General features: G+C 59.5%; 4 protein-coding genes across 6 annotated transcripts; 1 reads left to right on the top strand and 3 right to left on the bottom strand.

Annotated features, from left to right (window-relative positions):
* Positions 1-500: 500 nt before the first annotated feature.
* Positions 501-7,854, bottom strand: SLC25A10 (solute carrier family 25 member 10). 2 transcript variants are annotated; one of them, XM_075111164.1, is made up of 11 exons: positions 7,714-7,854; positions 4,872-4,991; positions 4,597-4,711; positions 4,466-4,514; positions 4,029-4,070; positions 3,748-3,791; positions 3,179-3,249; positions 2,982-3,074; positions 2,645-2,722; positions 2,485-2,541; positions 501-1,672 (listed from the first exon to the last, which is right to left on the bottom strand). In XM_075111164.1, the coding sequence occupies exons 1-11, from the start codon at positions 7,801-7,803 to the stop codon at positions 1,571-1,573; spliced, it is 861 nt and encodes a 286-aa protein (XP_074967265.1). In that variant the 5' UTR covers positions 7,804-7,854; the 3' UTR covers positions 501-1,570. The 2 variants fall into 2 exon arrangements, with proteins under 2 accessions (XP_074967265.1, XP_074967266.1); XM_075111165.1 differs by having other exon boundaries at positions 4,872-5,037; positions 7,714-7,820.
* Positions 7,855-8,179: 325 nt separating this feature from the next.
* On the bottom strand, positions 8,180-12,127 carry MRPL12 (mitochondrial ribosomal protein L12). Its single transcript, XM_075111168.1, has 4 exons — positions 11,831-12,127; positions 11,622-11,702; positions 11,315-11,449; positions 8,180-8,545 (listed from the first exon to the last, which is right to left on the bottom strand). Exons 1-4 carry the CDS (start codon positions 12,083-12,085, stop codon positions 8,429-8,431), a joined length of 588 nt encoding a protein of 195 aa, XP_074967269.1. The 5' UTR covers positions 12,086-12,127; the 3' UTR covers positions 8,180-8,428.
* A 193-nt stretch (positions 12,128-12,320) lies between these two features.
* Positions 12,321-22,619, bottom strand: HGS (hepatocyte growth factor-regulated tyrosine kinase substrate). 2 transcript variants are annotated; one of them, XM_075111159.1, is made up of 21 exons: positions 22,464-22,619; positions 21,976-22,060; positions 21,500-21,575; positions 20,903-20,995; positions 18,829-18,952; positions 17,792-17,844; positions 17,204-17,272; positions 16,873-16,997; positions 16,556-16,634; positions 16,371-16,469; positions 15,895-15,990; positions 15,488-15,526; positions 15,259-15,402; positions 14,894-15,104; positions 14,530-14,702; positions 14,232-14,372; positions 13,976-14,153; positions 13,762-13,895; positions 13,318-13,434; positions 13,025-13,120; positions 12,321-12,943 (listed from the first exon to the last, which is right to left on the bottom strand). In XM_075111159.1, exons 1-21 carry the CDS (start codon positions 22,498-22,500, stop codon positions 12,833-12,835), a joined length of 2,280 nt encoding a protein of 759 aa, XP_074967260.1. In that variant the 5' UTR covers positions 22,501-22,619; the 3' UTR covers positions 12,321-12,832. The 2 variants fall into 2 exon arrangements, with proteins under 2 accessions (XP_074967260.1, XP_074967259.1); XM_075111158.1 differs by having other exon boundaries at positions 14,894-15,107.
* A 16-nt stretch (positions 22,620-22,635) lies between these two features.
* ARL16 (ARF like GTPase 16) lies at positions 22,636-24,120 on the top strand. Its single transcript, XM_075111169.1, has 5 exons — positions 22,636-22,730; positions 22,762-22,912; positions 23,022-23,135; positions 23,415-23,530; positions 23,777-24,120. Exons 1-5 carry the CDS (start codon positions 22,636-22,638, stop codon positions 23,946-23,948), a joined length of 648 nt encoding a protein of 215 aa, XP_074967270.1. The 3' UTR covers positions 23,949-24,120.
* The last annotated feature ends 956 nt before the right edge of the window (positions 24,121-25,076 follow it).

Genomic DNA, 25,076 nt, shown 5'->3' on the forward strand with positions numbered 1-25,076 from the left:
CACCTGCCCATGGCTTGCACAGGGCCAGACACAGGAACAAAGCAGCGATGCCAGCCAGCATCATTAGACTTCGTTACGGTGACGAGCTTTCACTTCTCTGCTGTCCCAGGCTGGCTCTGTTCCACCTGCTAGAGCCCAATTAGTGTCGCATCCAGGAGGCAGCTCCCGCGACGAGGCAGAGGTGGGCAGGCGCCATTGGCACAGCTCTGCCCAGGAGCTGCGCACTCAGCTGAGACTGGGCACAGCTCAGGGCAGGGCTGGCCCAGGGGAGCCCAGCCCATGGCTCCCCACTACATGGGGCCAGGGGTGCTGGGCGCACGTGCCCCCAAGGCCAGGCTGGGGACACAGAATGGGGTGAAGACCCCCCTGCTTGCCACAGTGCTGAGGGGGATGAGCCTTGCTCTCCTCCTGCTCCTGTGGAGCTCAGCTCCAAGCCAGAGCTCTCCCACAGCAGGAGGGGGCACAGCATCCCCTCCTTTCATGAGCAGGACACCAGATGCTGTGCTTGTTCCACTGTTTATTAATATATTAAGGTCACAGATATTCCAGTTCTTTGATCCCTTGAGGCCACCATGCACAGGGGTGCACACGGCAGAGGGGCTGGTGCCTGTAGCCCCTGCGCACAGGGCGGTGCAGGGTGAGGGGTGGGCCGTGAGGCAGCCTGGGCACACTCGGGGCTGGCGTCTGCCCTGGCCTTGGTAAGGCGGCAGAGCGGTGCTGGAAAGACACCCCCCCACCCGAGGCCGGGTCTGGTGGAGGGCAAGCGAGCGCCGGGTCCTCAAGCAGCCTGGGCGAGAAGGGCTCCAGCCAGTGCCTGGACAGCATGGCAGGGCGGCCAAGCGGCTGCCCCTCACCCACAGGGTCCGTTTTCTCTCATTGGTATGAGGCACAATCCCTGAAGAGCCCAGCAGCCATCGGGCGCTGGTGAGTTTTGGCCAAGCAGAAGCAGGGGGTGTTTGGGGAGGCTGGGAAGCAGAGCGGGGATGCCAGGCCGCCCTGGGGCCAGAGGAGGAGCACATAGGGCCAGAGGCACTAAGGGATGACAGGGCCTTGCTGTGCTAAACCCACGTTCCCCCTTGCTGCTTGCAGGAGTGGCTTGGAGCATGCCAGCTCTGCTGTCCCCAGCACGGGCCCCACCGCAGTGCTGTCACCAGCACCCCCAGCCCCATAGGCTCTGTCACCAGGCTCAGAGCCAGAGGGCCTGATCCCCCATCCTCCCCAGGACGGCGCAGTCCTGCTCCCAGAGACCCGTAAGGGACAGGGCTGAGGTGGGTAAAGTCAGAACTTGTGGCCAGTAGGGCAGCGGGAAGATAGCAAAAAAAAACCCAAACCGACAGTGCAGAGGAGACAAGAGGCTCAAGAATATCCCAGAGGTAACGGAGGTGCTGAGAATGGGTGTGAGAAAGACGAGTCTGGGACTGGCCGGCCACAGGCACTGGCAAGGCACGGAGTGGGGACGAGGGGTAGGGGGAACAGTGCTGGCCCCAGACAGCAGAGAGGGGTTCTGCGGTCTTAGTGGTGACCCACACGGTCAACCCCCTGGGGCAAGGCAGGGTCCCATCCCTCCTACTCAGGTGATCACTTTGATCCCAAAATATTTGCGCAGCTGTTCCAGGAAGACAAAGGTGAGGACTGTGTGAGGAATGAGCCGGATGGCAGCAGGAACGAAGCCCTGGAAGGAGACAACGAGAACAAGGAGAGTCAGCGTGTGCCTGGCCCTGGGTGTCCCCATCAGGGCCAAGGGTGCCCGGCAGCCCAACCCACAGGGAGTGGCACGAGGTTGCAAGCACAGGGGAGCGGCTGGCTGGGCATGCAGCACCAGCTCCGAGGAGCTGGGGCCCTGCTGGCAGGTAGAGACTGCCGCAGTGGTGAGGGAGGCACTGCAGCCATCGCTGTGCACACAGATCTCAGCATCATGCATCAACCCCCTCTACCCCCAAACACATCACTGCCGGCATCACCACTATGGAGGGAGAATCTCAGTAGAAGCCTGGGGCAGATCCCACAGCCCCTCGTTCAGAAAGGGGTTGGACGCTGCCTGGGGAAGACGAGCAGACAGGCTGTAACAGGGAAAATGCCTGACTGGCAGCATCTGGAAGAAACCTCGGGTTTGAAACCCTTTTCCAGGGACCCTCCCAGGAGTGAGGCTGAACATATGGGTGACTGCACCAAGCCCGGGCACGCAGGGCCCAAGAGCTGACCAATTTCTGCTGGTCAGTAACATCCAACAAGTGCTGGAGCACCATTGCCCATAGCTGCATTCCCATTTAGGAACCCAACGGGTGCAACAGAGCAGCTGCTGCAGTGCCCAGACCCAGGCTGCAAGCCCAGAGAGGCAAAAGCTCCCAATATTCCATGGCCAAGCCAGGGACTGGCAGAAGGCGGCTCCTGCCCCAGAACTGTTCTGGACCTTAACCTCTGCTCCCAGCCAGCCCCCCCACACTCCACCCTACCAGCCCATCGCAGGCATCCCCAGCCAGGTACCTTGTAGAAGGCGAGTGGGCCGAGCTTGGCAGTTTCCATGGCACAGTGGCTAACACCCTGGAGAGAGAGGGGCAGAGATGAGGAGGCGCTGGGAGGCAGAGGCCAATGCGCAAAGGGGACAGGACCAGCAGCAGCAAGGTGGGTGGGATGGGCTACTCACCCGATACTCGCCCTGGGAGTTCATGAGGCGGGTCTTCAGCACATCCAGGGGCTGGCAGAGGAATGTGGCACATCCACCCTGGGGAGAGTCATCAGGGGTCAGCAGCCACATCTCATGGAGGAGACCCAGCTGCCAGTGACTGCCACGGTCACCAGAGAGACCCAGAGCCCTGCCTGTGCCCAACCCCATGCTGGGAGTCCCAGAGGAGCCTTTGTGCCCAGCCCTGCTTCATCACAGTCCTGAGAGGCAGCTCTGGAAGCCCCAGCCTGAGGTCCTGAGCCCAGCTGCAGGGCAAACCCAGACCCAGTCCTGCCTCCCCGCACCCAGCCCTGCTCACAGCGATGAAGCTGGCCAGGAAGTGAGTGAAGATGTTGTCTGACAGCAACCCAGTCGCGAGAACCAGCTGCTTGGCCTGGTCATAACAGGAGAGCTGCAGAGACACGGCGTATTAGTGGCATGTCCACCCTCCTCACTATGCCAGGGACTAGCCCTGTCCCTATCCCAGGCACCTGCTGCCCAGCAGAGCTGTCCTACCTGCCCAACGGTGACTAGGGCCCCTCGGCTGGATGCCATCGTAGCTCCCGAGAAGAGTTTCTTCAAGCCCTCTGTGAACAGACGGATGGGGATCAGCATAGTCCTGGGACATTACTCACGCTCCCTTCTCTCTGGAAGCCTCCTTCCCTGCCCGGTCTGTCCCCCAGACTCCTCATACAACAGTGCTTAAAACACACAACAGAAAATAGGCTGCAGGAAAGGAGAATCCTTCTGAACAGCTCTAACTCCTCCCCACTGCCACTCATTCCCCTTCCCACCTGCTCCACCCTCTTGCACTTTTTCATAGTGGCTCCCAGCAGGTCTCTCTCTTCCACCGGAGGACAGGCAGGCTGCCAGGCCCTGCCTGGCCCGTGCCCCAGCCAGATGTCGTGGAGGTGCCAGGCCCTGACTGACCCTCGGGTCCCCTGGCCCTGTGGGCCCCACGGCCACCCTCCATCCCCTCTCCCTGCCTCCAGATGGAGCTCCCCGGGCCACTCCTGCCACAGTTTCCCAGTGTCAGCGAGGACACCCCAGGTGGGCTCACCCTACCCCGGCTGGCACGGCCTCACCTTCCCGGAGGACACGGTACATGCCGTCCAGGGCATGGGAATAGCTGGAAGGAGCGAGAGGGGATGGTGTCAGGGCCTGAGGCTCCCCAGCACCCCGGCAGCACCACCGGCCCGAGCAGGCAGCTGCAGCTCCCAGGCCGCAGCCACGGCCCCGCCATCCCCCCGGCACAGGGCCTCACCACCAGTGTGGTGCTGCCACCCCGCGGCCACACGGACCCCCGGTCCCGGGAGTCCCTGCCTTGGCCCCCCAGGAGCGCCCCGCACGGCTGCCCCCCACTCACTTGCGCCGCAGGGCAGGTGGCTGCTTCATGTCGTTCTGCATCCTGTGAGGCAAAGCACCCAGGGTGAGGCAGGAGCCACTATCCCGCTGTGTCCCCCCAGCACCAGGGCCCTGGGGCTAGCCTGCCCCTGCTCAGGGCAGCAGGCAGAGGCCCAGCAGTGTCACCTCTTTGCAAAGGGACAGGCAAGCTGCTGCCAGCCCACCCCCCCGCCCCGAGGACCAGAGAGGGTCTGGGGTCTGGGGCTGTCACACTGAAGGGCAGAACAACTCTGGGCCTTCCAGATAAGAGCTCCCTGCCGGGACTGGGCCACTAACCACAGGGCAGCCTGGTCAAGAGACGAGTCAAGAATAGGAAGAGCGCCCCACCATCCCAACTGCTGTCATGCACCAGACACAAGCCTCCCTCACCAGCAGCAGCGGGACACAGGCAGAACTGACCTGACGTTCACCATGTCCGCCGGGGTCCCCACAAATCCGCCGGTGAAACCTGCGGCCAAAGAAGAGCTGGGGTCAGGGGGCTCCTCCAGCCTGAGGGAGCCCAGGGCCGAGGGACCCTCTCCTTCACTCACCTCCCACTGCACCCAGCAGCACTTTCTGGTAGAAGGGGGGAGGCCCCTGGCTGCCCCGGCCCAAGCGGTCCCTCGCAGTCTCGTAGATGGCAAAGCGAGTCAAGGAATACGTCATCTGGCGGAAAGACAGAATGAGCCACTGTGTCCTGCTGAGCACCTGCCTCCTCAGCCCCCGCGGCTCAGGGCAGCCTGTCAGCTCCAGCCCAGCACCACGCAGCAGGAGCTCCGTGCTGGCCTTGGGGGACCAGAGGCTGTCAGGGCAAGGTGGCACTCACCTGCCGGCACAGTGAGGCACTGAGTCCGTTGTAGAGAGCCAGGAAGCCGTCGTTGCGGATCACACGCATCGCCATCCCCATCATCCGCATCTTCACCTCCTGCTGTGTCTGGAGGTGGACCTGGGGCAGAGGCCGGCAGCGTCAGCGCACCGGCTCAGTGCCAGGGCTGGGCAGAAACGGGAGAGTGCAGGGCAGTGGAGCAAGGAAGGCCACTCCAAGTACTTGCCAGAGCTTCCGCACAAACAGAAATGGCTCCAGGCTTCCCATGCTTAAACAGTACCTGGAAACTGGCCCAGATCAGCATCAAAGCGGTGGAGGCTGGCAGGAGAAGGGGGAGTGCCGAGGCACGTGCCCACAGTCCCTCCCAGGTGCCTGCCCAGCTCCATGGCCTCAAGAGCACACCCCAAGAAGAAGCGGTAGCACCTGGTCCTCCAAGAAAGGCCCTGGGCCATGTTGGGGCAGGAGGATCCAGAAGCATGCGAGTAAATGAGCAACCAGCGTGGGTTTACTTGGAGGGACCACAACAGGGCTGGTGAATTCATGACCTCCTGTTGCCCTACGCCCTCACCACACAAGGCAGCAGGCCTCTAGAAGTAACTTCCTCTCCTCCCCAGCTGCAGAAATCGCAGACCCAGGAAGACAACTCTGCAGCCCTGCTCACCAGCTCCGAGCCACTCCCTGCCACAGCCAGGCACAGGCGGGGCGCTCCCCTCCACACACAGCAGCCCAATGCTTCCCACCATCCCCAGAGGAAGTGCAGTGGGATGGCACACGGGCTGGCTGGGACAGAGGAGCCATGTCAGCTGGTACCGGAGCAGGTTCTGAGTGCACCCACTCGGCCCCACACTGTGAAGGTCACGTGTGGGTCAAAGGCCCCAGGAGATATAATTAAAGAGAGCAAAGGGCTGCTGGCGGAGGACCAGGCCTGGCTCCCATTACAGAAGCCCCAGCACAGCTGGAGTGTGGGACACGCAGCAGGACGCTGGGAACAGCCTCTGTCTCCCGTGCAGGGCAGCAGCAAGGGCGCAGGGAAGGGACCCGCCTTTGATGCTGGTGGATGGATTTCAGATGTCAGGGACCACAGCTTGTGGCGTGTCAGGGAGCTGGGTGAGCGGCTGCCAGGCAGCCCAGGGCAAAGGAACCGGGCGGGCAGGCAGGTACACTATGCCTGGAAGTTTTCCACTGCCTGCTCGTCCCAGGGCCGCAAGAAGGGCAGGCAGGGGAGGAGCTGGCCTGCACTGTGGTCACTGCCGCAGGACAGGCAGCCCCGTGGGCGGCCAGTGGCTGCGCAGTGCCGGCTCAAGGGTTCCAGCAGGGGCGTGAGCAGCCTCCAGCAGGGCTGGCTGGGGCCTCCCGCTGGGGCCAAGGTCCAGTGGTGCAGTGAAGTGCCCTTGGCCCCCTGCCTTGCCAGACCCTGAGGCCCCTCATGCTTCCCCACTGCCTGGCACCACCCCCACCGCGGGGCAGCTCTGGGCCAAAGGTAGATCTGTGTTCAATATTCAGGTGTGAAGTTTCTGGCAAAAAAACAGCCAGCTGGCCTGGGCTGCTCATAGCTGTGGGGCACACAGGGGCTATGCATCCTAGGGGATAGTGCAGAGGGATGCAGCCCGAAAGTCACACCCATCATGCTGGCTCAAAGACAGAAGCAGACCATGGCATGTGCCAGACTAATTCCCCTTCTTAGCACCTTGCCAGGGCATCCTACGCAAGCTCCCATGGGCTGCCAGCCACCTCCGCTGGGCAGACAGGGCCAGCCGGGCATGGCAACAGGCCGAGCACTGGGGAAACAGCATCCCCCTGCCAATGCTGGCTCCTCTTCTGGGCCTGCACCTTGTGCATCTTCCCCTCTCTCCATGCAGTGGGGTGGGACAGGGCTGCCTGTCCCAAGCCTCACCCATGGGCATGGCCCTGGGCACGGCAGGGCCTGGTCCGGGCTTGCTCTCCTGCTCCCCCTCCGCAGCCTGCCCAGCTGCCAGGCTCGTTGCTTCTTGGCCAGAGCACAAGGCTCCGGGCAGCACTGGCACTCACCCCGTCCGTGGGTGCTGCCAGCAAAGGGCTGCGCGCGGCACTCTTTATGCGGGAGAGGGGATGCCAGGCCGTCCGCGGCGCCTAGGTGACATCTTGGCCCGAGGACGCGGAGCCCAGTGGGCCTGTGTCCAACATCCAATGCCACGGGCCCCGGAGTGACCTCTGTGCCTCACACAGGCACCTGGCAGGGCTGGCTGGGTTGTCCTCCACGGCCCCCACACCCCCAGGGCCGGCGCCCCGAGTTCCCCAGAGCTCTCAGCCCCACAGCCCCGAGCCGTGTCCCCTCAGGCCGCACACCTGCCCCTGGGCCGGGCCCGTGTACCCTCAGCTCTGTCCCCGTGTGTCCACCCGCTCCTGTACCCTCATCGCCGTACCCCCGGGCCCCACAGCCGCCTGCCTCCTCCCCGACCCCAGGCCCGCGTCCCCGCTTGCCCGGTTCCCCTCACAGCCGCCAACCGGCCCCCTTCAGAACCGACCCCCGGGCAGCTAATTTCCTGGTCCTCCGCAACCGTTCCCCGACCCCTCAGATCCGGTCCTCCCGCAGCCATTCCCCGGCCCCTCACAGCCGCTCACCCGGTCCCTCTGGAGCCATTCCCCGGCCCCTCAGAGCTACCCCTTCAGAACCGTCCCCTCAGAGCCGTTCCCCGGCCCCTCCAGAGCCGCCCCTTCAAAACTGTCCCCTCACAGCCGCTCCCCGGCCCCTCCAGGGCCATCTCCCGGCCCCTCAGAGCGGCTCCCCGGCCCCTCACCGCCGCCCCTTCGGAACCACCCTCTCAGATCGGCTCCCCGGCCCCTCAGGGCCGCCCCCCCTCACCTTGAGCAGGTCGAGCGGGTGGGTGCAGCAGGCTGCGCCGCACGACGCGAGGCCGCCGAAGTACCAACGCGACACGCGCCGCTCCGCCATCGGCGCCGCTCTGCGCTAAGCCACGCCCCTCCCGGGTCAACGCCACGCCCCCTTCCCCAAACCACGCCCCCCCCCGGTACCGGCGGGGCGTCAGCGGGATCAGGGCCGCCGTGACTTGCCCCGGGATCCCGGAGGATGGTTCCCACCCATCTCCCAGCCGGCTCCGCAGACAGAGGAAGGCGCCTCTCCTCGTTACTAATTAATGTTCAATAATTAACAGGGAGGTCAAACCATCCCTGCAGAGGCAGCAGCACCAAAAAGCAGCTTGAGGAGGGAGCTGCAGCGGGGATAGGCAGCACCGGTACTGGGGTGCACACGCAGAGCCCAGGGGACAATCACGCAGGAATGACTTTTGAGAGATTAACCATTTTACAGGTTGTGGGGTTTTTTTGGACATTTATGAAGGTTGAGAGTTCATTGCGATGCCGGAACTAGACAGCAGCCCCGCCAAACCAAACAGCGTTCTCACACCGGATCGCTTTGAGAGAGCATTCCCACCGCACAGCTAGGGGACGTCTCGCACTCAGAAACGTCTGGACCCCGGCTTGGGCAGCAGCCGGTGTCCGGGCAGGCAGCAGCAGGGAAGGCTGCCGTTGCACCAGTCTCTGTGGTGAGACGGGGCCGCCTATTCCAGAACCACAGTCCCTCCTGCTGCCTCCAGCGCTGCTTTGATCTTCTCTGCTTCCTCCTTGGAGGCGTTAGCCTTGATCTCCTGAGGAAGGGACTCCACCAGCTTCTTTGCCTGCAGAAGGGACAAAGTACGAGACTTGTAAACTGGCTTTCACTAACCGGATTAACAGATTTAGAGCCATGAGCCCGACCTCTGCATAAGCAGTCCAGGGAAACTCACTGACTGGTCTAAAACCCAAGATTTTTACTTGACTACAGCACATCCTGCTGGAAGACATATAAAACTGACTGCAAGTGATGGCATGTCCACTATAGCCCTAGAAGACCTTTTTCAGCGAGTAATTGCCTGTAAATTCCTCCCACCACGTGCACGGTCCCTTCAGAGGTACAGCCCTGCTCTGAGAAGGTGCTCGAGATGCACAGAGCCACCACACAGCATCCTGCCAAGGCAGCTGCTGGCCCACATTGTGTCGACTTTTTCCAGTGCAAACGTTTTGGTTCACGTATTTCTGCCAGCGGGGAGGAGAGGCCGTATCGGGGTTTGTACATGACAGCGCAGGAATCTGCTGTACTGGGTAAAAAAAGAGTTCCAGTACAGACGATGCTCGACAACACAATCTTCATAGCTTCAGGACTTTTTACACAAACTACTAGTACTATACATTACTGCAATATTTAGGGCAAGCTGGAAAGCTGTTGAACTAATTTAAAGGGACTTCCTCCAGTACTGTTGTGGAGAAAGGGAAGGGAGCCCAGGAAGATAAGTCCCTGCTGCAGTTAGATGCTCTTGCTCTTACGCCAAGGAGCACCAACAAATATATTTGGCTCCTTAAAAAAAAAGCCTGGGAGGTTCCTATGGTGGAAAGCCACTGCCAGCCCTCTGCCGCCTGGCACTGCAGGTATTTAGCACCCAACAGATTGACCTTTGGTGACAGAAAGAAGGGGTTTTTGTTTTAATTCACGTTGGGCGCAGTCACGACTTTTCTGTGGTGCCAGAAAATGCTTTTTTTGCTAGGGCTGAGACAGTGTAGCTGTGCAGGTAAAGCTTGGCAGGGCAGGTGTGCCTTCGCTCACCAGAGCCCAGGACAGTATCTGGGAAGGAGCCTGTTCTGGCCTGCTGTGATGAGGACAGGCAACATAATCAAGGTTATTAATTTAAGATCCTTGCTCACTAATGCTTAACTTCTGTTTTGAAGCAGCCTCAGACTAAGGAAGCAACTGTTCAGAGCTCCCAGCAGGAGGAAGAGCAGGGCCCGAGCCAAGCTGGACCTGCACAATAACAGCCAAGGGGCAGACAGGCAATGCACTTCCAATCCCAGCCGGAACATCTGAGAATGCCAGCCCAGGGCTGGTGAAGGCACGAGGTAAGGGTCTGTTGGGCTGGCTCTGAACAAGCTTTCAGAGGCGCAAAAGGACTCAGGCCCAGCTTGCGCTGACAACGTGCCTGTCTCATCAAGTGGGTGTTTCTGTACGGCTGACCTGTTTGAGTCACACCAGCACCCAATGTCCAAATGCTTTCTTCCAAACCATTAAAAGCCTTGCAGGCCAAGAATAGATTCCCTGCAAATCTCATTAAAAACGCCTCAATTGGATGGCAAAAAAACTTACAGTAAAAATGTATCAGCCACACTTTGAATACAACCTCTGTAGACAGAACCAACCATCAGTAGCAGTTTGGTTTGTGTGTGTGTGTTTTAACCAAAATACCAGCTCGGGTAAGTCACACTTGACAAAGTTTACTTGCAATAGCCTGCATCTACCAGCCTTGTACCTGCATTGGAACTGTAACCAGCTTGTTCGACAGGTTCCACATGCTAAGCCAAGTTGATTTAGCATTACTGCTCTAGACAGCTTTTAGTTATCCACTGATCATGTCCGTTACAGGGTTTTGGTATTTTAATGTTTGCTTGTAACTGACAATGGATAAGTAACTGATAGTTTATTATCCCAGTGGGTCAATGGAACTCACACGTCTCTGCCACCAGAGTCTCTCTGTTATTGAACTGTTTGCTTTGCAAAGTATCAAATATAGATGGGTCAGATTATATTCTGCAAATCCTGGAACCCCTGCAGGATATCCTGCAACCCCTACCCCGGGCTACAAATAAGAGCAGATTTTACAATGCTCAACAGTTCTTCCATGCAACTGGATAAACAGAATGCACTACTATTATCCCCAAGATAAGAAAGCATCATCCAGTGGAGAACAGAAGCACATTAAATGCCTCTAGAGTAGTAGCAGTATCACCCATTCTTTGTTCTGAGTAAACATCATTGCTCAAGGGCATGAGCTCAGATGCTGCATAGGACTGTGAAAGGCCCATCTGCCCTGAGAAAAAAGGAGACAGCATCCCCTACAAAAACAAGAGCTCTGAAAAGGACTGGAAGCAGGGATTGCAGGATATGTGAATTAGAGAGGCTCATCTAAATTCAGAAATATATTGGCCTTGAAAAAGCAAAAAACTTTAGGGGAAGGCAAGCCAAACCCAGCTGCAGCGAGGAATCCTGGCTGCAGGAATGCCCGCAACAGCCCTTAGAGTTGGAAAAGCTGAGGCTGGTACGGAGGACTTTGAGGCCCTTGCTCTGAGCCTCCTTCTTCCACTGCTTCTGCAAGGGGCTCAGTTGCTCACCACACAGCAGAGCTGGGAGGGAACAGCCTTCTCTAAAAAACGCCAAAGAGATGCAACTGACTCCTGCTCTACACCTCGTCCACATCATTGCACTGAGGCATGCACACAGGCAGAGTGTTCCTCTAAACACAGAAATCCAGGCTCCCTTTTGAACAGAGAACTGAGGCCACTGCTTGTAAAGTGCTGAGGCCCATCCAGGCTTGGGGGCGACACAGCAGGGCAGCCGGAGCCTTGGGCAGCCCTCTCCTCACCTGCACGAGGTTCACTCCAGGCACAAAGTTCTTCACCTCCTTGATCAGCTTCACCTTATCAGCAGGTTTCAGCTCTGTCAGCCGGACGGTGAAATGTGTTTTCTCTTTCTTGAGCGGGACGTCCTCCTCCTGCTCCTGGAAGCAGCAAGAGCTCAGTGTAAGACAACCAGCCAGGCCAAAAAGCCCTCCTCCTCCTCCTCCTCCCCCCCCCCCCCCCGTCCCCCCCAGGCATGGGGACCCGCGAGGCCAACATGGAGGCCCCCCGGGGCCCAACTCCCGCCCCTCCCCACCCCGGAGATCCCGGTACCTGCGAAGCCCCCTGGGAGGGCAGGAGGGAGGCAGCCGCTGCCGCCGGCATCACCCCCACGTCTGGGATCTTCAGCGTCTCCTGCGGGAAGAGCAGCGGTACCGGCAGCCGGTGAGGCGGCGTACAGACACCGGACCGGTCCGGGCCCAGATGAGCCGGCCCAAGCCGAGATGACCCGGGGCCGGGTCAGGCCGGGCCTCGCCACCCACCTTGAGGAGCGCGTTGAGGTCGGCCACCTCCAGCAGCGTCAGCCCCGCGATGTCCCGCACCAACTGCCGCACCTTGGGCGAGTACTCCTTGGCGGCCGTGTCCAGCGGCGCCCCGGCCAGCGCCTCCGAGCGCTGTACACGGCCCGTAGCCAGCGCCCGCAGGCCGGCGGCGGGCGGCCCGGCCGAGCCCCAGCGCCAGGCCGGCGGCGGGCGGCGGGACAAGCGCGGCGGCAGCGCGCGGGCGGCGGGCAGCATGGCGGCCGCAAAGGACACGGCGGCGCTCTGCCACCCGCGCTCGATGGTCCCGGCGGCCCCCGCGCCGCGCTAGGCCGCTCTAGGTTCCGGCGCCTCGTCTCGATGGTGGGGGCGAGGCAGCACGGTGCGGCCGCTCTAGGCGCCCGGTCCGCCGGGACTCGCTAGCTCCGGTAAGCCCCGGTGGGGCAGGCGCGGTGCCCGAGCGCGCCGCTGCCCCAGCACACCAGGCCGCAGCTCGTTCCGAACTATTTATTATTATTATTACCATTCGCGCTCGGTTTCCCCCGCGATGAGCCACCGGCTGTGCCGTGGGGACGGGGACAGGCCCGACCCGCCGAGGGGCACCGGGAGGGGAGAGGGCCGTGGCGGGGAACGGGGCGCGGCGGGGGCGGGACGAGGCGAAGCTAACGCCGGACAGCGCGGTGCCCGAGGCGGGGAATGGCTGAACCACAACCAGGCCTGGCCAAGCCCAGGGAGCCGCAGGCCGAGCTCCCGGGCGGCCCCGAGGGACAGGAAGGCACCGGGGCACGGCGAGGTTGAACGGCGGCCCCGGGAGCAGGGCGGAAGTCAGCTCTCCTGCTGCTGGGTCCTCAGAGCCGATGCTGGGAGCCCGTGGTCCCATGTCCACCCCAGGCCGGGGGCAGATGCAGAGGGGGCTGAGGGCGGAATGAGCAGTTGAAGTACACGAGTGATTCCAGACGCGGAGTAGTGTTACACGGGATCCCCCGCCGCTCCCTGCGGCAGAGATCAGTCAAACGAGATGAGCTGCGCCTCACTGCTGCCCTGGGGCTGCTGCACGGGTGCGGGCGCTGGCTGGGGCTGTTGCTGCTGCTGGGGGGGGCCTGCAGCAGGTGCCATCTGGAATGGATGAGGTGGCTTTGTTAGCGACCGCACCCCTCTGGGACCCCAACCTCCCCTCCCGCATCTAGCAGCACTCACCTGTTGGTAGAGGGGCTGCTGCCCGGGCAGGTATGATTGCTGGGCTGGCAGGCTGCTCAGTGCAGCTTCCTGGCCTGGCAGGGCGGACATGAGGCCCTGCAGGAGCGAGGGAGAGGCTGTCATTGGTGCTGGGGGACATGCGGCGCCCACAAGGCAGAGGTGAAGGCTGACAGCCTCTGCCAGGCCTCCCCCTTCCCTGCCAGTGCAGGCACAGGAAGGCTCTGTGGGCTGCAGACCACCCGACTTTGTTCCCCCGCCGTGGCCGAGGGGCCGGCGTGGCAGGGAGCGCTCACCTGCATGCCGTAGGGCTGGTACCCCATGGAGACTGACTGGCTGCCCATGTAGCCCATAGCGCCCGACTGGGGGGCCTGAGAGATGGCCGGGATGCTCTGCGACTGTGAGACTGCGCTCTGGGGAGGAGAGGCTGGTGAGAGGTGCTGCAGGCAGTGACCACTCAGCTCAGACCAATGCCCCAGGACCAGCACTGCCCTCCCACTCCACTGAAACCAGGGTGTCCTACCTCTGCACCATGGGGAGCCCAGAACTGGCTCTGACCCCAACCCAAAATCAGCAGCCGATCCAAAGACCTGGGACCAATCAGCCACTTCTCCCTCACACACAGAGATCCTGTCACTGAAGACAGGATGAATTGCACCAGCCCTGCGGAACGTCCCGGTCCTTGCCCCATCTGGCCACAAGCTGCTCTGCTACGGCCTGGAGAGGCCACCCTCACTTGCCTGGTAGCCCTGTGTTGGAGTTGGCTGGTAGGACGAGTACGCTGGGGTGGTGGTGGGCACCGCCTGCCCCTGCTGAGCTGCCTGCCCGCTGCCTGCCCCCGGCTGGTACATGTAGGCGTTCACCATGCTGGGATCTGGGGTGGAGAGGGCAGAGGTTGAAGCAACCATCTTACAGCTCAGCCTCCACCCACATGGGATCAGCTCGCTGACATACCTGTCCCTGTGACGGGCATCGTGGTGTACGGCCCTGTGCCCCCTTGTGCTGCCTGGTTCATGTATACGCTGTGCATGGGAGAGCCCTCCACGGAGCCAGCTGGACTGAAGGTGCCAGGGAAGCTGGTGGGCCCTGAGGGCTGGTAGATCACCCCACTGCCTGCGGGCATGGCCTGGAGCTGTTGAAGGAAGAAAAGCGAGCTTTAGGCTGTGTCCTCTGGCACCTGGCAGGAGCATCTCTGGCCCAGCAATCGTACTTGGGCATAAGGTAGTGAGAAGGCAGGCATCTGGGCTCTCATCTGGATGGTCTGCTTCTGCTGTTCCAGGCGCATCTGCCTCTCCTTCTCCTGTTCCTGCAGTCGCTGGATGGCCAACTGACGCTGCATCTCCAGGTACTCCTGTGGGAACAGGGCTGTGACGGCTAGAAGACAGGATGCCACGGCATCCCCTCCTGCCAGGGCAGCCAGCCCTGCCAGCCCCGGGCTGACCCAAGGTGTAGGCAGACCTGCTGGCGGACGCAGCCCTGGATACCCTGGAAACACTTCCTTGCCTCACCTGCTTCTTCTGCCTCATGATCTCCAGCTTCTGGGCCAGCTGTATCTGGCGCTGACGCTCTGCCTCCTCCGCTGCACGGCGCAGCTTCTCCCGATGTTCCTCCCGCAGGGCGTTCAGAGCCCCACGTGCATCCCTGATCTGGGCCAGTTTGTCCTGCAGGCCTTCATAGTACACTGGGGAGGGAAGAGATGGCTTCACCCCTGAGGGCAGAGCACTCGGACCACCCCTGCACACTGCACTGGCTTCTCCCCAGAGAGGCTGTGTCATGGGAATGCCAAAATCCGGCACTGGGGGAAGCCCTGGCAGCCACCCACCCCTCCCCAGGATACCCCCCCATGCTCCTGGCTGAGCAGCTCTCACGTACGCCTGCGCTCGTCCAGCTGGTTGAGCAGCTCCAGCAGCTGGGGGTGCATGTTGTTGATGGACTGGAAAAGGGACAATACGGCAGAGTCATTGGTGATGCTGCGGCCCCGCATGTGGTTGCTCTTCATGCGGTTGACAAACGTGGTGACCGCGTTCTGCAGCGCCTTCAGGAACTGCTCGTGGTTCTCCTCAGACTCGCCATTCTGGTACTGCTGCTGGAAGAACAGGGCAGCTAGTCAGCCTCAACTCTCCCGTGCTGAAAGGCAGCAGTAAGCCTGCAGGGCTGCGTGACTGGCCTGGACAAAGGAGTTGGGCACTCCGCACCCCTCAGAAGCTGCTGGACACAGGTCCAGGCCCCCCTCTTACCTCAACAACACCGAGCGGGGCAGGGTGGGCTTCCCCAGGCTGAGCAGCTGGCTCTGTGAGGGACAGAGGTGCTGACGGGGTGGGGCTTTTGCGAACTTCCTCTTGTTTCTTCTCCCAGTAGTTGCGGTTCAGGTACCGAGCCAGCTGTCAGAAAGAGAAGGAAGATGAGCATCGCAGCCCCAATAGGAGCAAGCATGTGCCGTGGACTAGGTAAGGCCTGGATCCTTACCTCCGGGTCAATGTCCTCAGCCAAGGGAGCAGAGGAATTCTGGAAAGAGGTAAACAGGGAAATCAGGTTGAGAGAAACTGGAGATCCACAGCTCCCAGACGTCCTGCTCGGACCTGGCCATGCACAACCACCACGGCCGAGCACCAGCAAGAGACTGGAAGGGGACAGCTGTGTCCTTCAGCCAGACACATGCTGCAGCTACTGGAAGCAGGGGAAGCACCTAAATGTCAGCTGAGTACAGACCCTCTTGCTGAAAACACAGCAGTGCTGTGAAAGAGCAAGGGATTGAATGGGGCAAATCTTTTCTTTCAGAACATGGATTAAATCTGACCCAAGCAGTGCAGGCTTGGGCTAGGGAAACGGCCTGCATCCAGCCACTTCATGTCCAGGGGCTCCCATGAACATACCACAGGTGGGGAATACAGCGTGCTGACTGGGGGGGCTGATGAGGTGACGGGTGTGGGCTCAGCCTTTGGGTACATGGAGTAGGTTGTTTTCTGCCTCTGCAAAAGAGAAAAATCAGTCAACTCAGGGACTGTGCAGATGCCTCCAAATCACCCAACCAGCAACAGAATGGGAGCACTGGGTAGGTGAGGTTCTGAGTGATGGCCAGGCATAGCCAGCAGACCCAGCTTTGCGCTTTGTACAATTCCCACAGGCCAGCACAGCCCAGGGCTTGCAGCTTGGGCACAGCCTGCTTCCAAGATTTGGGACTGCAACACAGCCTGTGCCTGGCTCCACTTTTACCCTCTCATTCCACAGACCCTGCGACTTGCTCACACCAGGACATGCCCAGAGATCTGTTACTGCACAGCTAGGAGATGCCCAGCACATCTGGGCTGTACAGCAACAACCACTCCCAGATGCCAAGCAGGGCACAAACCATTCTCTCCTTCTCCTCAGCCTCTGACTGAGACAAGGCAATAGCTAGCTGGAGCTCCTCCTCCTCTTGCAGAGCCGTCTCGTCACGCTTTGGAGGCAGCTGCAAGTGGAAAGATGGGAGGTGGTCAGTAAAGGGATAAACAAGCAGGTCAGCGTCACTAGATCACCTACAGGGCAGCTGCTCACCTGGGACTGCTGAGAGAGAGGACTGGTCAGGTACTCGGGGGGCAGTTCAGAGGTGGCAGCAGCTTTACCCTCAGCTTTCCTGTAGTCAGAAAGAGGTGACAGTGCAGACTGAATGCTCCTTCCTCTGCACTGTCGCCCCAGCTCTGCATAACACTACAGCTGTAAACCCCGTTCTCAGGAAGGAAGGAAACCCAGCCCAGCCCGCACAGCTTGGGAAACCCTCACTCTGGTCCATGGAAAGGTGGCTCCACGCTAAGTTTCTCCCCTCACAGACCCAGCTGTTGCAGGCAAAGAAACACACCACAAAGGGTACTGACTTGTTGAGATGCTCGTAACAGGGTTCACAGACTCTCACTTCCTTCTCAATCCCAAACTTGGGGATGGTAGAATACTTGGAGGAGCATTTGCCGCAGAAGATCTGGCCGCAGGCCCTGCAATGATGCTGCAAAGGATGGGAGACATCAGTGCAGTAGCAAGATACTACTTCACCATCAGACAACATCACTCAGACACTCCTGGCACTTCCCTGCTGGTGGCCAAGGAACGCGGTCTGGCCCTGACACACTTCCACGCAGGCTCAGGGAATCCTGCAAGTCCCGGAGGGCTGTGCAGAACCAGGGAACCCAGAGAGGCAGGAGCTGCACCCACCTTCCGTGTCACAACGCCAAACTGCACTCGACATCTGTGACACTCCTCAGCATCGACCCAGTCAGGAGCCTGTCAGGGTTAAGGAAACTTGCGTGAGGAGGGCAGGGGGGCCTCAAAGGGTGTCTCCACAGGGCCTTTCAGGAGTTCCTACAGCTAAGCAAGTTGCTCTCATGAATGGGGACACTGGAAGCATTTGCAGCTCACCAGGAAATATTAATCCCCACAATTTATCTCTTCTCATGTTACTAGAAACTGCGATGCTTTCCCAGTCAGCAAAATATTTTCTAGGAAGGTGTCTGCACAGCAGTTGCTTTAGCAATGCCCTGCTGCCATGTTCAGACTGCCATGCTGCTGGAAGGCCACCGAGTAGGGTAAGATGAGACTAACTCCCTGTCCAGTCATTTTAGGCTAAATTGCTGTACTCCACCCCAGAACTGCCTGCGTGACAGCTGGGAGCAGTATGCACCCAGCAAGGTCTCTAATCTATGTGAAATGGAGGAATGCAAGAACTGAATGTTTAGTAGGAAGGGCGCAGGAGAGCAAGGTCTGTCCCACAGTGCCAACTCCCTCCCCACCAGCAGAGCTCACCCTTTCTGCAGCAAACATGGCATCGCTCTCTTTGAACTCGGGAAACACGTGACCTGCAGGAGAAGCAACAGTCACGTTGTGAAAGGGCTCCTCTGCACAGGGAGGCCGTGGTGCCTACAGCCTCATGCTGTAGGTCTCAGCCACACATCAGATCCAGCTCAGCACACCTGCCCTGACCATTATCTTACTCTAACACAACTAACAGCAATCTTCCTCCCACAGGAGGCCAGAGGGCAATACTACACAGCACTTGCTGCTGTCTGTGGGGTACTGGGCTCCCAGCCACGCTCTCGAATGCACAGGACAGTCCCCTGTTGGTTTCCCTTACACACCTGTAAGGGACATCAGGGCCCCTTGAATAAGACTTATTTCTCAAGACCTTGCACTCAGCATGGGGTTGGGGGGGGAAGGCCCACTGTGTGGGCAGACAGGGCTTTGAGTCTCACCCCTTGAATGGCAAGAGTATGGCAACACTGGTGCAGGATTGGGACCTCCAGGCTTTGCCACTGCCCGTGGAGGTTCTGGTGCACAGAAAGTGGCAGAGGCGGCAGTGTGTCCCTTCCCTCACAGGGAACGGTGCCACGCCTGGGACAAGAAAGTGCCATACTGACACCCTGCCACGAAGCAGGAGCCTGGACCCATCCTGGAGGTATTAATGAAAGCCTGGGAGGAAGGAACCAGCCCACTGTAAATCCCATCCCAGGGGACATGCTGACTTGCCACCAGTTTCCTGAAGAACATTCACAGCTCCTGCTTTTCAGGTCTTACTGCCAACCCTTAGCTGCTAGCTGAGCTGGACGCCCAGAGCAAGGCAGCCCCCAATCCTGGGATGATGGTGCTGTCCTCTCTGCAGTGGGATTCAGTCACTCCAAGGGGTTCGTTGGGTATCGGGCACCAAGAAAAAACTCCAGTATTGCAAACCCAGATTTTGCTAACACCAGACAGGGTCCTGACACCCATTCCTTTTCCTGCAGTGCTCCCCCAGAGCAGAGCTGCTGGGCCAGCTGTTCACCCACCTTCACCCACAGGGTCCTCACCTTCAACCTTCATTATCTGGTAGGTGTCCTGCACCACCTTGTACTTGGGCTCGTTCCGGAAGGCGTGAGCCCAGGCCTGGATAAGGTACAGGATCTTACTGCGGACACTTGTCTCCACTTGCCTCTGCACAGAAAGGGAAGAGGGCGGGGGGAAAAAAATCAGAAAAAGACCCTGAAACCCAAAGGATGGCATGAATCCCCCAGAAGAGCAGCCAGAAATACCATTCATGGGAAGACAGATTTTAGAGTACTTATGCAAGGCAAGAGCTGTCAGAAAGCTGTGATAAAGGTGATTCACAGCAAGGACTACATACTCCTTCAGTTTCCCCACTTCCCCAATCCAATATGACAAGAAAACGTCCGTCAGAGCAGCACGGGCCAACTTGAGAAGGGGTGTGGTTATGATGCTTTGAGAAGATACCCATAAAGACTCACACAGTTGCTCCCCACGGCAGACACAAGCACTGGCCTGCCCATTGTCTCGCAAGAGTTGCTCATTCCGCACTCGGAAAATTGCGGGACCTACAGCTACCCAGCTGGGCAGAGCAGCACAGCCCGCCTCACCCGAGCGCTGACAGGGCACCACAAGCTCACAGCTACAGCTGGAGGGTGTTGGTGTCAAGCTGTCAGCACTTCCAGCCCTGAGGCTCCTGCCCAGGAATACCCAAAGCTACCTCAGGATGTGAAGCAGTAAGAACAGCTGGGAAGCCTGCCCTTTGGAGGCAGGGGCGGTTGTATCAGAGTTCAAGGAGCTGGAGGAAACTTGGCAAGCCTGTTCCTATCCCAGCCAGCCTCTGAGAGCAGCCCTGTCATCAGCTGACCAAGTCATTGCACATTCACATGACCGGCTGCTCCAGAAATCCCCCGGGGAGTGGAGGAGCATTGTCAAGCTCTTATTTCAGCCAAGAGCTCAGCCCACATGGTGACCTACTGACAATTCCTGGAGCTCCAAACTTCTAAAAGATTTGGCAAAATCCTGCATTCCACAAATGTCACAGCCTTGAACCTCGTCAGAATTGAGACTATTTTACTAGCATTGGGCATTCACAAGCAGTAAAGTTCCAAGCATAGGAGAAGAATGGGTCTACAGCAGTTATGAAACTACAAAGGCAGACAAGGACTGGAGAGAACCACAAAATCTCTTGATCTGATCTCCACACTCGGAGCAGCTGCCCTACTATACCTGGCCACCACATTGCGGCAGCATTCCTATCTAAGTGGAAGATCCTGCATGGAGACTGAGTCAGCCCTAACAGGAAGGTGACAGGAGAGAGACACCCCACTACACCATGTGAGATGATGGGAATTGCACAGCTCATTCACCAAATATCTGGGTCATCTGGTCATCTATTTCTGGCAGAAGACAGAGGCTGTAAAGAAGGAACAGCACTACTCTAACAAGCTCTTGCCTGGACATTGCTGTTGTGGGGCTGGGAGCTGGAGACAGAAGTTCTCATTTCCACTTCACTTGTGGAAGTCTCCAGTCCAAGGACACACGGCGCTCCTGCAGGCATCTTGTTACATCAAAATGGGAAGTGATAGCTTGTCAGTAAAGACAGCCAGGTCTAGATCCTGCAAAGCTCCTTAGACAATTTCACAGGCTAATGAAACCACTTTGATAAAGAGGAAGCTTCTGCCAGTTTTCACTTTGCTGCTTACGTTCCTGTGTACCTCATACACGGAGGGAACTCACTTCACTGCTCAGGTCCTTGGTGCAACTGCTAGACCATCACCTCTGTTTTCCTTGGCTGCCTCAAGCCAAGCACAGCGTTGGAGCATTTACCATGAAGTGTTCTAGCCCTCTGCAGCGTATTGCTACCACACTTCATGGAGCAGCCAAACATTACCTTTGCTCTCACAACATCTTCTCTCCCTAGCAGGAACTCCTTAGCTCCCTACACTCATCCCTCCACGTCACACAATACAGTTTGCTCTTTTCTGAAATGCATTTCCAAGCAGTTTCCCTTCTGTTCCTTACACAATGGGAATAAAAGAAAGGATGCACATGTTTTCTCCTTCTGTTGCTTCTCTTCTAAGCTCATTCAAAACCAGCAGAAAAACGCCATGCATTTACCTTGAGTATTTCCTTCAGTTCCTCCATAGTCTGTTTATTAGCCACCTCATCATGGACTGTTTGGCCACAGTTTTTAACCACTGACTCCATGACCTGCAAGGGCAAAGAACAATATCAGCCTGCTGCTTTTGTCCTTCTCTGTGGCCCGCAATGAGTCCCAGCACACCTTACAGGTTGCTGGAGCCAGCACACCAAGACAGAGGCACTATTTAAGCAATGACTCGCATTAGAGTGGTGTCAGTCAAGCTGGAGGAATCCACGCCACCATGCTGGAGAGCGAGCTATGCTTCAACTGCACGGCAGCCTTTGTACCTCTGCTGTTTAGAGACAGACCCCCAGGGACAGCATCTCAAATTCCATCTCTGTCTGTTTCTAACTCCAAGATGGAATTAAAGAACAAAAACCACAGCCTGCCCATCAGTCATGAAACCCCTGTGCTAGAGCCAGGAGAAGGCAAACTCCAAGCTGTGACTCCACCGCTCCCTGGGCAGGGAACACTGCACAGATTGCACATCCCAGGAGGGCTTATAAAAGGTGGGAGGTTCCCTGGCCTGCGAGCCAGGCCCCTGTGGCGCTCGCAGTTTGGGCTGACATTACCTCCAGTGCGTAGAGTGCCACATGGGGATTCTTGTCATTTACTTTCTTCTTGATAGCGTTGACGGCGTATTTTGCTCTGAGTAAGAAAAGAGAGTACACATCCTCAGGTAATCAAGAATCTGAGGGGATATGCCACCGGCTGCTCATAACCTGCTAACCTGCACCCTAATGCAAGGCTGCAGCAAGCTTATGGTCTTTGTGATTCCCCCTAAGGCAAACTGGGAAGAGAAAGAATAAGCACATTCAAGCTTGAGTTTCTCTGAGGATTTCAGGCCAGAGGTAACCTGCAACTCCTGAGGTCAAGGAAGCACATCAACATCTCAGGCCATACTGCACCACTCTTCCGACACTCTTCTGACAGGGGATAACAAGATGAGTGCTATCACAGGCTGACAGGTCTGAGACCCTCATGCTTCACCTTGCAAAAGTGAGGAGAGCTATGCTTATAGCACATCCAAAAGCCAAAGAGCACTTACTGGGTATCTCCCTGTCGGATCATGTCGCAGATCTGCAGGATGGATTCCCAATCCGTCTCCAGCAGGAGCTGACTTGTAGCCTTATCTGCAAAGAATAAGCCTATTAGGCCACTTTAAGCAGTTCTGTTTATCTCAGCTCTGCTCCATGACCGCAGGGAAGTTCCCCCAGCCGCTGGCGATGTCCAGACCCGAGCACCGCATGGCAAAAATCCTCATTTTTCCCGGAATGCGCCGGCTTTTCCCCTTCAGCCGCCCCAGGGCGTTCGGTAACCTCGGCCCCAACGCACCCCTTCCTGCGGGCCGCGGAGCCGACACCGCCCGACCGGGCGGGCAGCACCGAGCCTCGGCCCCAGCTCGGGCATCGCGGTGCCTGGCGGCGGCCCCGGACCCGCCCGGCTCCCGAGGCCGCGGCCCGGGAGAGGCCCGTCCTCCGGCCCGGCTCCCGTCCCGCCCCGCCCCACCCGCCGAGAGGAGGCCGTGGCAGGTACCGAGGAGCCGCTCGAAGGTGCCGCCACCGCGCCCCATAGTGCCAGTGTCGGTGTCCCCCTGCCACCGGCAGCCTGGCCTGCCCCACCGCCCCTCCGCGGGCCCTTCCGCTTCCGGCTTCCGGTACGGGCGGGGCTCCTTCCGGCGGGGCGGGGCTCCTTCCGGCGTGGTGGGATGGAGGGAACGGCGCGGCCCGGGCCCACGTGTCTGCTGCTGGGGGCGGCGGGCGGCGGCAAGAGCCTGCTGGCCAGGCGGCTCCGCCATATCCGGCAGGAACGGGGGATGCCGGGGAATACCGAGGGGTGCGGGGGGTCCCGGCGGGGCAGGGGTCCCGGGTGGACCGTGTCCTCATCCCCTTCCCAGCCGTCATCGTGTCCTTAACTCTGCCGTACAGCTGAGCACCGAGGAGGGGACGTCAGAGCTGGGCGAGCCCCCGGCTACTCTGCCTACGGTAGGCAGGGCCCGGCGGGGACCGTGAGCTGGCCGGTAGCCCCGGTGCAGCTGAGAGGCTCTGGTGTGCAAGTGTGGCTGCCGCCCAACCGAGTTGCCTGTCCCGGCAGGTGGGCACCAACCTGACTGACCTGCGGCTGCCACGGAAGGTGACGGTCCGGGAGCTGGGCGGCTGTATGGGACCCATCTGGCCCAGCTACTACAGCGAGTGCAGCGCTCTCCTGGTGAGCAGCGGCGGCGGCACCGGGACTCCACACCGGCAGGGCAGTGGTGGTGGGCAGGGACCCCGTCCTGAGCCATGGCCCCGAGGGATGGACCCAGCCAGGGAAACATGGACGCAGGGAGAAGAGCATTCCATAGCCAGGGGTCGGTGCTGGCCCCCAGTCTGCTGTGGGGAGTCGGGCCCCTTGATTTTGCCGATTGTGTGATTTCCCTCCTCTGTGCCCTGATCTGGCACAGGGCTACCCTCGGGCACACCCACACTGCTGCTTTCCCTTCTCCAGTTTGTGGTCGATGCTGCCAATCCCACCCAGGTCTCCTCATCCTGTGTCCAGCTGCTGTCCATCCTCTCCGCAGAGCAGCTTGCCTCCGTGCCTGTGCTGGTCATCTTCAATAAGATGTGAGGAGGGGGATCAGCCTGAAGGGTGGGAGTGTGTGGGGGCATGCTGAGGGCCTGCAGTGGCTCCCCATGTGCCTTCCATCAGGTGTCGCCTGAGGAAGCCCGATGTGTCGTGGGGGTCAGCAGCCGCACTTTGCTGCATCCTCTGGGCTGGCTGGGCTTGTGGGGGCGCCCAAGCTGGGGGCTGGGCCAGTCAAGTGAGCTGTTGAGTGGGCTAACACAGCCCCCTCCTCTTCCTGGCTGCAGTGACCTGCCCTGCTACATGTCACTGGTGGAGATGAAGTCGTTGTTCCGCATGCAGGATATCATCTCCTGTGCCACACAGCCCATCACGATGCTGGAGACCAGCGCCCGTGACGGCACCGGCCTGGCGGATGTCCTGCAGTGGCTTCGGGCCACCCTCGGAGACCCCCGCTGAGCTCGACCCTGCCTGGGTGCCTGCAACAGCCCAAGCGAGCCCTGTCACCAAAGGAGGCGGCCAGTGAGCAGCTGTCCTGCTTGGGGCTGGGAGCAGGGCCCAGGACAGCATCACAGGCTGGTGATGGAAGGACACTTGTGGGACTTTACAGTAAACCCTCCATCTTACTGTCCAGGCTGGTGGGTACCCTCTGCTCAGGTGGCAACCCCAGCCTTCAGGGGAGGGACAAGCAGGAGCCTCAGAGGCCAGACCATGCTTGCATGGGGCTTTGCTGTCACCTCTGGGTGCAGGAGAGGTGGTTGTGGTGGGCACAGGCAGTGGGGCCAGGGGCTGCAGCAGCACCTGGGCTGGGCCAAGTAGGGCAGGGGCTGGTAACACCTCCCAGGTTGAAGGGTAAGTGCATGTGGGGCACCTGCTGGCAGCTTCGGCCCTGGGGGCCTCATGGGGTGACCCAAGGGGACATGCAGAAAGACTGAGGTACCTGGGTGGGTGTTGGGAGCCAGGGCAGGCTGAGCTGCAGGGATATCTCAGTCAGAGACATGAGCTGCAGCAAGTGCCAGCCAAGCACTTGCTTGGGCTCAGAAAACAGCTGGGTCTGTGCAGAGAACCTGTCCCATGTCTGCGTCTGCACTGATAACCAACCTATCCTGTGCCTCTGCTGACAGCCCAGCCCAGCGCCTAGCTGGGCTGGCAGCTGTGTCACCCAGCAGCAGCAGTGTGAGTGCCAAGTCAGGGGTACTTGTGGCTGCCTGGGCCTGGCCCAAACTGTGGCACAACCCTCCCTGGGTCTGTCAGTGCTGTGCCATGGGGGAAATCAGGGCAAGGGGCTGCTGACAGCATGCTGTGGTAGAAAGCAGCTCTCAGGGCTGTGGCCATAGATACCACATGGCACTGGTGAGTGGCTCCTGGGGCTGGGGACACCACACTGCGGTAGCAAGTGGCTCCCAGGGCTTGAGGGGATGAGGTGGCAGTGGTTCTTGCTCCCACAGTGTGGGCTGAGCTGGGCTCTTCCCAGAGCAGGCAGGCAGTGCCAAGGAGCGAAAGCACACCCTGCCATAGCTGCTGAGTCACTATCCCTAACAAACTGACGCTAATGCACCAAAGCTACTTGCCTGCTTCCAGCCCAAC

This window comes from Phalacrocorax aristotelis, chromosome 16 (assembly GCF_949628215.1).
Source record: "Phalacrocorax aristotelis chromosome 16, bGulAri2.1, whole genome shotgun sequence".
Taxonomy (NCBI): Eukaryota; Metazoa; Chordata; class Aves; order Suliformes; family Phalacrocoracidae; genus Phalacrocorax; species Phalacrocorax aristotelis.